General features: G+C 52.3%; 1 protein-coding gene across 5 annotated transcripts in view; it reads right to left on the reverse strand.

Annotated features, from left to right (window-relative positions):
- ABCG1 (ATP binding cassette subfamily G member 1) overlaps positions 1-5,516 on the reverse strand; it is a 61,527-nt gene extending 56,011 nt beyond the window's left edge. For 3 of the 5 annotated variants that reach the window (XM_022553047.3, XM_022553045.3, XM_022553044.3), the window contains exon 1: positions 5,368-5,516. In XM_022553047.3, the coding sequence (XP_022408755.2) occupies positions 5,368-5,409 (42 nt within the window). In that variant the 5' untranslated portion in view covers positions 5,410-5,516. The remainder of the gene's footprint in view (positions 1-5,367) is intronic. The other 2 variants (XM_022553048.3, XM_022553046.3) reach the window with 1 other exon arrangement.
- Positions 5,517-15,132: the final 9,616 nt, after the last annotated feature.

Raw genomic sequence — 15,132 nt, forward strand, 5'->3', positions numbered from 1 at the left:
TCTTTAAAGTTGATGGCTTTTTGATCGTTATTGTTCCTAACAAAAGGCTAAAACAAAACCAGAGAGTGCATCATCCATAAACACCCTTATAAACTCCAGCAACTCTAGTGACCGAAACAAGCCCTCCCCCGCCTTAGAGTGGCCTCTTGAGGGTACGTGACCGCATCCTTGAAGAGGATTTCCATTATTATTATTCCACATTATTTCCATCGTGGAAATCTTGGACGATTTGGAGGTTCTGAATCTTTAAAACACAAATAGGGGGATGGGGAGATGTGGGCACAGGGGTTTCTGGTTCTTGTGCTGTTTGAAAATGTTGCTTTGCTGTTTAAGAAAAAGACACACAACACACACACCTCCCAGGCATCTCCTACCTCTGGAAAGCTTAACCGCATCAAAACTTAGCTCACTGACTATAACATTCTGTGGCTAAAAATTAAAGTGCGGAGTAAAACTCTGACAAAATTAATCTTGGTTTGCCGCTGGCACCGAGCATGAGAAATGCTTCAAACACAAGCAGGAGTACGTTCGTGCATCCTCCGCATAACTGGGGAGGTTTGTCTTAGCCTGACAACGGGCCTCCTCAGAGCCTGGGCTGAGAACGAGCCTCTCCGGCTCCCGGGAGGGCGCTGCAGGGCGTGGCCTCTGCATCCGGGCTTGTCAGGTGCCTTCTGCGTCGGCGCCCCTTGAAGGAACAACAGGAGGCCCTGCCCCAGCTCAGCAGGCTCTTGGCTTCGTGCACCTGCAGCTCCAGCGCCCAGAGCAGCACCAAATGCCATCCCTGGGTCCACCTGTCTTGCTCTTGGGGAACACGAGCTGCTGTCCCAGGGTTATAACCCCGTTTGACTCCACAGGGGCCCTGGAAACACCAAATCCTGGCTTTGCTGGGGGGTGGGGGGTGGGTAGTGGACAGAACAATGGGTGAGACAGTTAGCTCCAGGCCTGGTCCCCAAAGTCCATCCTCACCCCCACCTGGAAAGGTGAGACGTCTACTTCCAGACCCGCGTCCTGCCGGGGCACTGGCCCTAACGCCGGGAGAGCCAATTGCTCTGTCTTCAGTTGGGGGCGGGAGCTTCCAGAAGCCCCTCCCCAGGGCGTGGCCCCCTCCACCTCCAGCCACCTTGGAACATCCACACCCTCCCCCAGCACCCACCACTCGCGTCAACCCCTGAGGAAGCCCAGGGACAGGTCGGGTCTTCCCTTTTTAATGAAACCTACACGAATACAGGGACGAACGGCCATGACTCCACCCACCTGCCAGCCGGAGCAGATGCCAGGCCTGGATTATGATGAGGGTCTGACTTGCCCGTCTAGACCCCAAGCCTGTCTATCCTCTCACTCACTCACTCACGGCCCAGATAAAGCCCTGGGCATCAGCAGTCAGCCAGACAGACGTGGCCTGTGGCCTCAGCTCGCTCAAGTCCAAGACTGGGCCGCAAAAAATTTCAGTGCCAAGGGGCAAGAGCTAGAACAAGACGATGCAGGGACCCACGAGGGTCACGCAACGCAGTGGGGGCCCTGGGTGGGGATACCCGGTGTTTCTGAGGAAATAAACTGTGAGGTGAGATTAGCGAGGTGGGGTGGGGAAGGGGTGCTCGTTCACGACCGACATTCCCTGCGAGGGAACAGCACGTGCAAAGGCTCGGCAGCAAGACAGCGGAACAGCTGGAGATCTGAAATTCAGGGGCTGGAGTTCTGATCTGGGGCGGGGGGGAGGGGCTTTTGGAACAAGGTGGGACTAGCGAGGCACCCGGGGTCCGCACGGTGGAGGGCTTGCAAAGCTTGTTAAGGGATGTGCACTTTATCAGGAGGTCTCTGCGGACCGCGGAGGCATCTCAAGGCGGAAGTAGCAGACCAGCGAGCCGGTGAGAACGTCTCCTGCAGCCGCCTGCAGTGGGAAGGGTGCGTGGCCTTCACCAGCGGGGGGGCAGTGGGGAGGGAGACAAGTGGACGGGCCAGTGGGACAAAGCTGGGGGAGTAAACTGATTTGGGAGCGAGAGAGTGAAGCCAGAGGCCCGTACTTACTATTCACAGTTTTGCATTAATACCTCCCGCGGAGTAGGTAAGCAATTATGAACAGTAGCGACTATTCGTGCAGCAATGCACAATTACAGTGCGCTCATTAAACTCCAGACTGCACGGGTTACTCCTCCTCTGTCTCCACAGCTCTCCGGGGGCCGGGGCCGGGTGGGGTATGACCCTCTGCCGTTCCATTTCACGAGGAGACCACCTCACCTGCCTGAGACCCCACCGTTAAGGAGTAGCCAAACTGGGGTCCAGCTCTCTGCAGCTTCCCTGCCTGCACGGGTCCTCCCAAACAGTCCCCAGCAGCGCCGGGACGTTGCTTGGCTTTCTGTAGGCAAGCTGTAGTGGACCCTGGGTCATCCCAGCCCCCGTCCCTTGCAGGGAAATCCACAAGAGAATGGGGGACCACACAACCCTACCCCCAAAGCAACCGACACCAAAGCGGTGCATGCCATCACCCACTTTTCCGCTATGGGTGTCCAATTAATAAAATTCTGAAATCCTATCTGATGGGTGGCAGTGGCTGTCACTCCAAAATAGACCAGCTCTCTGGAAACACATCCTCAGATGAGAGCCGCCGGTGATGTAGGTTACAGCTAGCTTGTCCTTAGCCTCCTGAGTTCATTAAAGATGAAACAAATACATCCTCCCTCCCCATTCTTTCCCTTTCTTTGTTCGCTTCCCTATCTCGCTGAAGCATTGTCTTTGACCTCCTCTTCCACACACAATTTGTGCTGCATAATAAATGGTAAATACCAGTGAGTCCATTCACAGGTGTGGAATGCAGAGGAGACCCTATTTGGACTGTTCCTGCCCGCTGTTGTTAGGAATATTTTCTTGGGCACTGATTTCAGTTTGAACGCTAATATATTGAGATGCTTGTTTAGCTGGGGAGGGTCTCTAATGGTCAGAGAGCCCCTGAGCCACTGTGAGGCTGCTTCACTCTCTTTACCCAGGGAAGTCCAGTTGGAGATAGAAACTTGCCCCACAGCATCTTGGGGAAGGGAGGAAAGCCAAGAGGAACTCGCAGGCTCCAGGCGTGCACTCTCACTGCTGCCAGCTATGGTGCCCACCTAGACCAGCAGACCCTGCAGTTGAAGGGCAGATCCCTCCCTGGGACCCTGGGCACATTAGAGGAGAACGTACTGGTCCAGAATCCTCAAGACCACCGCCTAAGGGAAAAGAACCCAAATGTCACGCCCTTAACTAAGCAAAGGGTAGGTGTCACTGGCATGGTCACTCAGAATGCCAACCTCATTGTCTCCAAAATCTGGCTTCCAACAGCCCCAAATACCAGTCCCCATTGGGAGCCCTTGCCTGCCCCACCCAGCCCAGCTCAGGGACTCTGAAACACCATGTGGGTGCTTCTTCCATCCTCCAAGGCACCTTCTCCAGACTCACACCTGGCAGCCAGCCCCGGGCTGGACCGCAGAGCAAAGTTTAGGATCCTGGGTATCTCCCAAGGGCTCTGTTTATGACTTGGGTAGAATTTTTAAAATTAAAAACAAAAAAGCACAAGGTTTTCAGGGAGAATGGTTTTCACACAAAACAACATTCTCTGAAAAAATGAGCTCAGCCATTATCACCTCCACACGAACGAAACACCTGAGTTCTGGGGCTGTCTCCAACCATAACGTAACATCCAAAATATCTTGACATAAAAACACCTGTACCTTAAAACATTCTGATTCATTATTGTCCCACATGTATGAGCTACTTTTGCAGTCTTGAAAGGGCTTCAAGAGTTAGTTACCCAGTATCTCCACGACCTGAAACTTTCTTTACCTGCAACTAACAATACTAACCTCCTTCATTTTCCATTACCACCATCATTTAGGAATCCCAAAGAAATGAACACGGGTAAAATGAAGAATGGCCAAGTGTTACCCAAACATGCAACCAGATAAAAGCAAATGTCATGAGGAGGGGACTGCCTCTTTCATTTTTTGATCCCTCTTATATGTAAGAAGCTAAGTCATAGAGGCAGAACATGCCCAGAGATGGGACCCGGCCTGTGCGTCCCCCTGCCCCTGGCTCTTTCCTGCTCTACCAACCTCCTTAATGTGTCCGAGGCCCCATTGTATCGGTTTACACAAAATCATTATATAACGAGCTGCCGAGGCTCGGTATGTTCTACAGTAACCTGTTTGGAATCATAGGATGCAGTTGTCAGAGCAGAGCATGCGCAGAAACCCGGCTACTTCTTCTTTTTTTTTTTTTTCTTGAGCTCAAGGCAAGAGGTAACTGTCGGTCAAATCCTGCTGAGCCCTGCTGACTTCAAATACGGGATGCTAAAAATGAAATAAAGGCGAGGGGTGGAGGTGAAAACCGATGTGCACGGTGGGGTTACAGCTCAAGGGAAGTGACTAGCAGGATAGTAAATACATAGACAAAGGATAGAAGGGGGATGGATAGGGAGGGCGAGAGGGCTTGGAATACGGAATGCTTTCTACTTGTACTTTAGATGACCTGAAATCGGTCCAGAGGTACCTAACTGCACTGTCGGCGTGCTAGGCATAGAAATGAGGGGTCCCAGGATGGGTGAGACGATGGTTAGTTTGTTTTTTTTCCCTAATGTGACTTTATGGAGATATGTTAAAGGGGCAAGAGGAGACTCTTGACCACTCAGAGGAATAGCACTTACTGTAATAGTGTCTAGCAAAGAATGCGCCTGCAGCCGGTGGTACCCCTACGGAGCTGGCACCCTTGGGAAAAGTGAGATGCGTGCCTCTGTCCCCACCCTATTCTCTCTACAGGGTGCAGAAATGTGGCCAGAGGTACCCAGGCTCGGCCCTCATCTGCCTCCCCGTGACTCCGCCGCCCCCTCCTGAGCAGGTCCAGGAGAGGCTGTCCCCGAGGGCGAAGGGGCAGCACGGGCTCCGGCTCTCCACCGCCTCTCTCTTTTGTTCCCCCAGACAGTGCCGGTGCTCCGGAGAGTAGCGCGAGAGGCGCCCGCTCCCCAGGCTCTGGCCGCACGCGCCGGCAGAGGGATGGGGCCCCCTTTCCCTCTGGCCCGGGCTGCCGCCCCGCCCCAGTACACTCCGGGTCCCCAGGCCCCAGGCCCCTCACCCAGAGGCAGACGAGGTCAAGGCCATCAGTACACTTGTGGGGCTGCTGGCCTCCTTCCTCCCTGCCTCTCCTGGCCCCTCCGCCTTCCCCGCATCCTCGGCTGCAAGGGGCATCCCGAGGAGCCAGGTAGCTAGGGCGGGGGGCGATGGGAGGCGGGCGCCTCTCCCGGGGCTCGGGGGACAGGTGTCAGGGTGCGGGTGCGGGTCTTTGTGCTTTTCTTATTCTCCTAGAGAACAGAACCAAGCCCCGGGGCCAAAGGATGCGCTCACTCACCATGGCGGTGCCGACCGAGAAAGCGGCCGTCAGACAGGCCATGCCCCGGGGGCGGCGGCGGCGGGGACGAGGCTGCGGGCGGCGGGGACGGGCGGCGGGCAAGAGGCTGCGCTCGCCCTAGGCTCGGCGGCTGCGCCGGGCGCGGACTCTGGCTCCGGCTCCGGCTCCGGCCGCAGCTGGGGCCCCGGCCCCGCCCACGACCCGCCCGCGCCGGCCCCGCCCGCGACCCGCGATTGGCCGGCGCGCAGGGGCGGGGCGGAGCCGGCAGGTGCGCGTGCTCTTGTTTTGCTCCTGTGCGGCGCGGCTGCCCCAGTTCTAGGCAGTCCGTCTCCTCGCGCTGACCGCTCCCCTGCCGAGGGTCCGCCCCGGCCCCGGAGGCGCCGAGTTCGGAAACTCGCGGGGCCTGGGCCAGCGACCCCAGGCCCCCTGCGGTCAGTCAGCGGGGGTCCCCCTCCAGGACTGCCACCTCAAAGCCTGCAGTGCCGGGCCAGGGAGGGCCAGGGGAGGCGTCTGGCGGGGGAGGGTGGAGGGGCACTTTTTTCCTTGTTGGGCATCTCTCTGCCACGTAGGAGCGTGAGAACTAAAGGAGAGATGGCCGCTCCAACGACCCCTCCCCCGCCACTGCAGCTCCGTATCTGGGGTGGTACCCCCGTACTGAGGAAGTACACTCACTCATTAATGCAGCATTGCTGTGTGCCAGACGCAGAGCCAAGTGCTGGGTAACAAAGGGGTGACTAGGTGAAGATGCCCAGGCCTCTGTCCTCCCCTGGCTCCCACCCCCCGATCCCAACAAATAAAAGACCCGCTGTTCCCAGTACGTGGCCAAGCACCTGGCCCAGAGCTGTGTTCAGGTAACTTCATAAGGGGTAACACTTCAGGCACCCTGTCTTTTGGCCCCAGATGGGAGCATCAGATGGCCTGGCCTCTGCTAAAGCCCTTATTATATATAAGTGGGACCATTTCCCGGTAACCATGGTGATAAGACATTCCTTACTCCCAGTCTCAGAGGCTAATGCTTTTATTCAGTGGTTTGCATGTGGGGACCACAGGTCGGAATGCATCTCTTCTCCCATCCAGCACACCTGGATCGCCCCTTCCCACTACCCCTCAGATGAGCTAAGCCCCTGTCCTTCTCCTCACCTAGAAAGAGAGCATGGCTTTTCATGCCAGGCAGGAGGGCTTCACACCACAGCCTGATGACCACAGGCAGATTCTCCCCTCAAATCAAAGGAGGGCAAGGCAGTAAATTGTATGATTTCAAGGGGAGAGGGCCCTGCTTTTGTCTGCATAGTTCACTTGAAGAGTCCACGCATTACCTCTATTCTATTGTTAGGAAATCTGACTGCTGCATTTCCAGGTGCCACCCTCTACATGCCGGGCCCACGGGGCTGTGTGGTGCCTTAAACGTGCTGAACAGGGAGGCCAACAAACTCTGAATGTTCTGGAAAGAGGATTCAAATCCACAAACCTCCCTGGGAGAGTTTAGGCCAAAAGGCAGAGACAGAGGTGCCTCATCTCTGGGACCCAGGATTGATGGCCGGCACTGAAGCCCACCACTTGCTCCAGGGGCAGATGGGACATAAAGCAGGGGAGAAAGACACAGAACGCGGCCGGGGAGAGATTCTCTATGAGAACCTGGCTGGTCACTGCCCAGCTGTGTGGCTGGGACAAGTGACAGTGTGGTCCTGTTGCACTGGCGTCTATTCTCTGCCCAATATCCATTCTCCATGCTGCTAGGAATGTGTTCAGAATTTCCTTCTGGAACTCCCCTTGCCCCCAGTTCTACACCATGTGATCTGGTCAGTGGTTGGTCAGGAACCAGAAGTGTAAGGCGATGCTCGCCGGGCTCCTGGGAATGGCCAGGGGGACAATACGTAGAGCCTAGGATGAAGCCAGAGAGGGCAGACAGTGATAAAGTGGGTCTTTATTGCCGTGGCTTGAGCTGCTGGCTTTGCACTTACAGGCATGGAAAGAGTCCCACTTATACACATCTATACATTGGGGTAATAATCATCTCAGCCGCATGGGAAATAGTGCCTGTCAAAGTGCTGTCCACTGTGCATGGCACATAGCTAGCACTCCAGTTCTAATCCTTACTAATGTCATCCCCCTTGCCCCAAATCTGAGAATAAGCAAATGGTAAAGCAGGTCGGATCTGTGACATTGCTATTGGGACTTTTGGTTGTAAGTGACCAAAACTCTGCTCCAAATGGCTAACGGGAAGGCTCAGGGTGCACTTGTTTCAGGCCTGCCAGGACCAAGCACCCATTCTGGGTTTTCAGCCCTTGATCTCTAGCTCTCTCCATGGCTCTACCTTCTTCTATCTGCTGGCTTTTTGCTCCGTGAGGCTGTCACCACGGCCCTCCTGGTAGCTCCAAGCCTGCACCCCATCAGTGTTACCAAACCAAATTCAGGTCCACTCGCCTGCCACACAGCAAAGCCAATCTACTGACCCTGGGTTGTGGTGAAGGAAAGTACAGCATTAATTGCAGGACATCAAGTGAGGGAAGGGGAGACAAGCCTCAGAGCCACTCCCACCTGGTCTTCGGGTTGGGGGATGTGTTTAAGGGGAAGAACAAAGTAGCTGGGGTGAATCTTTGTCTTGTGACATTTCTGAATCATGGTTTCGCGAGTCAGGGTGTCCCAGGTGGTCCCCGGCTCAGGGGTCTGTGAGCTCACCTTGCCCTGGAGAAACGACCCGAGTTTGTACGTTAATGATGAATCTATAATAGCAATTTTAGTACATGAACGACGGACAGCAGCAACCTTAAGCATCCGACTCTGGTGATCAGTGTTGTTAGCACAGGCTTGAGGCCAGAGGGGACAGAAACGGGATGAAGTTTTGGATGAGAGATGAATCCTAAACTTGGTAAAGGAACTTGGTTTTAGGGGACTGGGTTTCATCAGCTGGCAACCAGCCACGATGCCCAGTGAGGGGGAACCAAACTCTGACTGGCCTGGTTTGAATCCCAGGGAACCAAACAGGCCAAAGGGAATGCCGGCCCTAATGGAAACATGCAGAAAGATTGGGACATGGGTGCTTCCTCAAGGCCATTTTGGGGAACACAGAGCCCAGTGTGGGTGCCAGGGAGGCAAACATAAAAGGAGCTCATCACAGGACTGCCCAGTCCACACCCCGAGCCCAACAGGAATTTCCACAGGACATCACAGGCAGGTGGACCAGGCTGGGCTTGAGAATGTCCAGTGGGAAAACACTTTCTGCCTCAAAGGGCAGCCCGTACCAGTTGAAGTAGTTGTCATTGCAGGGAACGGTCCCTGTGCCTAATGGGACTCCCTGTCGCCCCGAGGGCTCTGTGTTCCACCGCGTCAGTGAGCCCCGCCCCCGCACAACAGGACTTGAGCTCTTCAATCATGGCGCCATATTTCTCTCCAGGCCTTAGCTTCCCTGGACAAATCATGCCTGGTCCCTCCGACATTGTTCTGTAGAGGATGCCCCTTCTTCCTGCTCACCTTTCTCTCTGTGAGTTCCATTTTCTCAGTGTCCCCTCTGAAGCTTGGGGTCCACAACCGAACACCTACTCCAGGTAACTCCTCCACTCTCTAATGAGCATTTGCTCCCTCGAATTGTTGGTAAGGACCCGCTACCATGCTGCAGAGCCAACTGCCTGATGTCCTGGGAGCAAGCAGGTCAGTGGACTCAATCAGCAGCCAACTCAATTCACTTTCCTCGTAATTGTGCAGTTTCAGTTGCCTGGTTTGCACTTTATCCCCCAAACCCCATGTTAAGGAGTGTCCAATCTATTTATGCCAGACATACAGCCCCTGAGGCTGGGAAATGGAGGGGACACCCTGAGGACTTCGTCTCTGGTGCGAGGATTCCGCTCTTGGTGCCTGGGGAGGGGGGGCGGGTACAGGTAAATCAGATATCCAGGTGGCCTTGCGGCAGGCCTGTGGATTGACCCAGGTGTACTTCTGCAGGGAGCTGGCCACAGGGGGTGAGTGTGGCTTGGCATCTTGGATGGCCCCAGCGCTGGAGGTCCAGAACAAAAGGTCTCTGATCCCTCCAGAGGAACTTTTGGGCACATCCCATGGCTTCCCAGCCTCCCCGCTCTCAGCTGGCTAGGAAGAAATCTAATGAACACAGTCTTCTTCACATCTGGGTGATCTGCCTTTCGATAATTTGACCTTGAGTTCTGAATTAACCTTAGTGACCAACCTAGGTGGACTCTGCTCGGCCGACTTTCTTCCGTTTGACTGCAGAGCTCCACCAACCTGAGCTCTGTTTTCTTTCCAAGACCTACGATTTCAGCCATGCCCTTCAGCAGACAGAAATATGTGCTTCACTGGGATCCGGCCTCAATGCTGGGAACCCAGTGTGGACGAGAGGGGGGAAACCAGGCCTCGGGTGTGGTCAGACAGTAACGGGGAGAGATTGGAAAGCTGACATTCTTGTCTAAACTGGGTATGCTTTTAACTTGTTCCACGAGCTCAATGTATTTTGTAAATAGTTAGAGGCACTCTCACTGTGTAGTTTAAGGGAGACCCTGCCAGAGGTAAACTGGTACCACAGGGGCCTCTTGGTCTATCTCAGTCCAGCCCTTTTGGAGTCAGCCTTTCAGGTGTCCCACCCTAGAGACTTGATATCTGCAGTTGCATCCCGCCAAACTGCCTCATCCCCAATGCTATGCCCCATTGTAATCTGGGCATCACATAATTAATTTACTATTGGTTGTGCTTACTGCCCACCACACCCCTTGAGAATGTAAGCTCCACGCCGGAAGGAATGTCCATCCACTGATGGATCTCCAGCGCCAAGAACGGTGCCTGGTAAGGGATTTTGTCCCGGCTCATCAGCTATTTGGTCGATACCTCCCACCCCCATCCCTCTGGGTCCCCCAGCCCGGCTGTTCCCAGTGTGCATGAAGCCCCCAGTGTGGAAAGTGCCTGCCCTGCAGTGTTCCACCAGGGGAACATCTCTGGTACCCCACCATTTCCCAGAGGAAAATAAAAACCCACAGAAGCCTGATCCCCCTGCCCCGTCCCCAGCTCCTCTCACCACGTCGACCCCTGCACTGCGGCAATATGAGGGTTTATGGGATTTCTTTCCCCAAAGCCTCACCAAACTTGATTCTGGAGGTGTGGTGTAGGGGAGTGTTTGCTTGATTGCTTGCTTTCTACAACCCAAAGCTCTGACTCTGAAAGTAGATGTTTTCAGTCAAATGAAAGCAAAATCTGGTGCCGCCACAGCCAGTAATAAAGAGGGGCTAGCCCCTTCCCCAGGCTGGCAGTGGTGGGAGACACGGTGGGGACTCCTGGGAGGCGGGGATGGGGGTGGGGAGGAACCCTGCCCTATTATGTCCCCAGGCTCACGACAATACAACAGGTACCGGAGGCTTCGCTGGGGGACACTTGCCCTTGTCTGGGCTGGAGACCTGCCTTCGGGTCATGGCCCCTGCCTTCCCAGCTTCTCTGATACTTCCACTTGTGTTAGCAGAGAATTAGTGGCCATCAGGCCCTTTCTAGCTCTGTTCACAAAGAAGCCATTGCCTCCACTTTTAAAAAGGAAGAGAGAGAGAGAATGAGAAAGACAGAGAGAGGAGGTGGGAGGGAGGGAGGAAGGGAGGGACACAGGAAAGAAGGAAGACGGGGGAGGGAGAGAAAAAAGACCCTTAAGTGGTAAGAATAGGTGCCTTAGCCCTTGACGGGGAAATGGTAAAAAGGGGAGCAGAGGAGCAGACAGACACAGAGACAGTCCATCAGGGAGGGTGACAGCCTGAGGTAAAGTCACACACTAAATGGGGACTCTGTAAATTGGCGTATTTTAAAGCAACGTTATTTCCCTCTCTGTGGTTTGCTTGATCCCTAGTTTGCTGGCCCTCCTGACTCCTCCAGCTTCTGTCTCCACCCAGTTGCTTCCATCACGTGTGGGCGCCAGCCCAGCTCCAGAGAGGGGCCCCTCCCTCCCCAGCCTGCCCAGAGGTGGGAGCAGAGGAGGGGCCATCTGCTGAGAGAGCAGCGCAGATTGGAAGGAGAGAGAGGCAAGGCTGAGATGAAGGAGGGAGAGGACAAGGCAAGTAAGTATTTCATAGGCTAGGTTAGCAAGAGGCAAGCTCACCATTGCAAACAGATTATTTCTGCCTTCTTCTGTTAACCTGGAACACAGAGTGGTGGGAAAGGCGCAGGAGACAAATGAAGAGGGAATAGCATCTGGCAATGAGATGACCTTCAAAGCTGAAGGTTAGGAGAGAAGTCTCAGAGGCGGACACTGGAAAATTACCAGAGGCCTCCTTCCCCCTCCAAAGGTCCCAGCTGGGACATAGCTGGAACTCCCAGGCCACTGGGCACCCGCTTGTCCTCTGGGAAGCTGCCCTCCCAGACTCCATGTGCTCAATCCTACAAAGCAACCCCTACCCAGATCCATTCGATGATGCCATCTAATGGTTCGAAAAATGCTTTAACATGCATTACCCTCTGTGATGCTCAAAACACCCCTGCGGGGTCGGAGGGCAGATGCCATCACCGAAACACGTGTGAATTTGATTCCCAAGCCACAGATGCAGGACAGGCCATGCCCCCTGGGACACAAAGAGACTCTCCGCGCCTCCAAAGACCACAGCTCAAGTCCAGTGTGCTCAGCATGCTGGCCACGGGCAGAAGTCCTCTTGCCTCCACAAGACAACTGAGCTCTCCTGGCGTCTGCCCACCCACCTCTCCCCTGTCCAGGCCCGGAAAATGCTTCCTCTACCTCCTGCCTCTCCCCTCCAGAACCCCAGCTCCGTCCCATCCCCTCCGCTCCAGGAAGACCTGGTGGTTACTTTGCTGAGCCCTGGCTTTTGAAAGCAAAAGTCTGGTTAGGGAAATTATCCTCTGCATGCTTGGAAACTTCTGCACAGAGCAAGTCCCCAGGGTGAGAGAGAATCAATTTAATAATAATAATAATAAAAGTCTTGGCTGCTTTTTAAGAAAGGGTAAGGGAAAGTAACTTGAGCAGGGAAATCAGTGTCAGAGATTATTTCAGCAAATTATTTCCTGCCACAGAAAATAAGGAGATGGAGGATAAGGATTGAAACCTGCCCAAGGCCATGATGCCCAGGCAAGGACCCAGCTCTCCCGACTCCTGCTGAGCCCCTTTTCCACTTTTTTACAGCTGCCAAATGTTTGTTGAGAATAACCCAAACCTACTTCAAATGCGGAGACAGCTACAAGAAGTCCAAGTTCAATCTTTTAAAGGTCACAGGCAAGCTAGTAGGGAGATGGAGTAGACATGCTTTTCTCTCTTCTTCCCCCCAACACAACTAAAAACTCTGGACATTATGCCAAACAAACACAAGGAGACTCTGAAAGGTGGAGAGTAGAAGGCAGGGTGGTCAGGACCCTGGGACCTAAGGAAGCACACTGGTGAGATGCTGGGTTTTCTTTTTGCCGCACTGACAGTCTTCAGACATTCTGCTGAAGAAAGCAATAACCTGGAAGTGCCAATGGACACGAACAACAAAAGACCCGACAAAAGACTGTCCTCTCTCACCATGGGAATAGAAAAGGAGCAGCCTAGCACTATAGAAAATTTGTAGACAATTACTGCTCTATTCCAGCCAAATACCATGCAATAAACTCCCCGCACCACCCACAACAGCAAAGATGAAGGGGGAGTCTAGATGTCCACCCTCCTCAAGCTGTAATGAGGCACCAAAACCTGCCCCATCCCCAGTTAAAATGGTGTCAGAGCAGGCCAAACAGGGAGTCTGGACCACACCCCTACTGGCAGGAATGAGGAGCCCCTCCCCTTCTCACGGGGGTGGTGGCTGAGGAGACCCAGCAGAATCAGTACTCTCACCACCATTCAGTGGTAACAAGAACACAATACTACTCTCCAAGCCATGATGTCAGTGGATAGCATGTGGGGAGCAGTAATGAGGTTCACCTCTCCCAGCCAGGGAGGTGTGGGTGGTGACCAGGTGGAGAGCCAGGACTCCAGCCCTTCCCAGCAGTAACGAGGAGTCCCTCCCTTGGATGTCAAAAAGGCTGAACAAACAGAAGGCTAAAACAGAAGGCTTAAATAAGATCTAGCGTCTTGTAACATAGTACCCAAAATATCTAGGTTTCCATCAAAAATCATTCATCATCTAAAACCCAAGGGAATCACAATTTAGATAGCAGAGATTTATAATTGGAGCATGACTCTTTGAATTTTTGCTCATTTTAATTCTAAAATTAACTGCTATATCAATATCAAAGAAACAAACAACCCAATCCAAAAATGAGCAGAAGACCTAAATAGACATTTCTCCAAAGAAGATATACAGATTGCCAACAAACACATGAAAGAATGCTCAACATCACTAATCATTAGAGAAATGCAAATCAAAACTACAATGAGGTATCACCTCACACCAGTCAGAATGGCCATCATCAAAAAATCTACAAACAATAAATGCTGGAGAGGGTGTGGAGAAGAAGGAACCCTCTTGCACTGTTGCTGGGAATGTAAATTGATACAGCCACTATGGAGAACAGTATGGAGGTTCCTTAAAATACTAAAAATAGGACTGCCATACGACCCAGCAATCCCACTACTGGACATATACCCTTAGAAAACCATAATTCAAAAAGAGTCATGTACCACAATGTTCATTGCAGCTCTATTTACAATAGCCAGGACATGGAAGCAACCTAAGTGTCCATTGACAGATGAATGGATAAAGAAGATGTGGCACATATATACACTGGAATATTACTCAGCCATAAAAAGAAATGAAATTGAGTTATTTGTAGTGAGGTGGATGGACCTAGAGTCTGTCACACCGAGTGAAGTAAGTCAGAAAGAGAAAAATAAATACCGTATGCTGACACATATATATGGAATCTAAAGAAAAATGGTTCTGAAGAACCTAGGAGCAGGACAGGAATAAAGACAGATGTAGAAAATGGACTTGAGGACACGGGGAGGGGCAAGGGTAAGCTGGGACGAAGTGAGAGAGTGGCATGGGCATACATACACTACCAAACGTAAAATAGATAGCTAGTGGGAAGCAGCCGCATAGCACAGGGAGATCAGCTCGGTGCTTTGTGACCACCTAGAGGGGTGGGATAGGGAGGGTGGGAGGGAGATGCAAGAGGGAGGAGATATGGGGATATATGTATATGTATAGCTGATTCACTTTGTTATAAAGCAGAAACTAACGTATCATTGTAAAGCAATTATACTCCAGTAAAGATGTTAAAAAGAAATTAACTGCTATAAAGAGCCCTGTTGGAATACAAGTCTTTTCAGAAACATAAAAAAAAAAGAGAGAGAGAGAATCACAATTTAAATGAAAAAAAAAAAAAAGCCAATCAATAGACACAAACACCAAGATGAAAAAATGTCACAATTACCCAACAAAGATTTAAAAGCAGCCATCATAAAAATGCTTTAGTGAGCAATTGGGAACACACTTGAAACAAATAAAAAATTAGAAAGTCTCGGCAGAGAAATAGAAGAAGAAAAGAAGAATAAAATAGAAATTTTAGAACTGAAAAATACAATAACCAAAATGAAAAACTCAGTGGATGGGCTCAACAGCAGAATGGAGGGGAGAAAGGAAAGAGTAGATGAATTGGAAAGTAGAACAATATAAATTACCCAGTCTGAACAACATAGGGAAAATAGGCTGTACAAAACTTGAGCAGAGTCTGAGGGACCTGTGGGACGAAAACAGAAGATCTGACAGTCCAAGAAGGGGGTTGGGAGGCTGAAAATGTACTCAAAGAAATAATGGCAAAAAACTTCCTAAATTTGGCAGAAGACAGAAACCTACAGATTCA

This window comes from Delphinapterus leucas, chromosome 4 (assembly GCF_059928025.1).
Source record: "Delphinapterus leucas isolate spDelLeu-1000000601 "Yukka" chromosome 4, BTC_Dleu_Yukka2, whole genome shotgun sequence".
NCBI classification, from domain to species: Eukaryota; Metazoa; Chordata; class Mammalia; order Artiodactyla; family Monodontidae; genus Delphinapterus; species Delphinapterus leucas.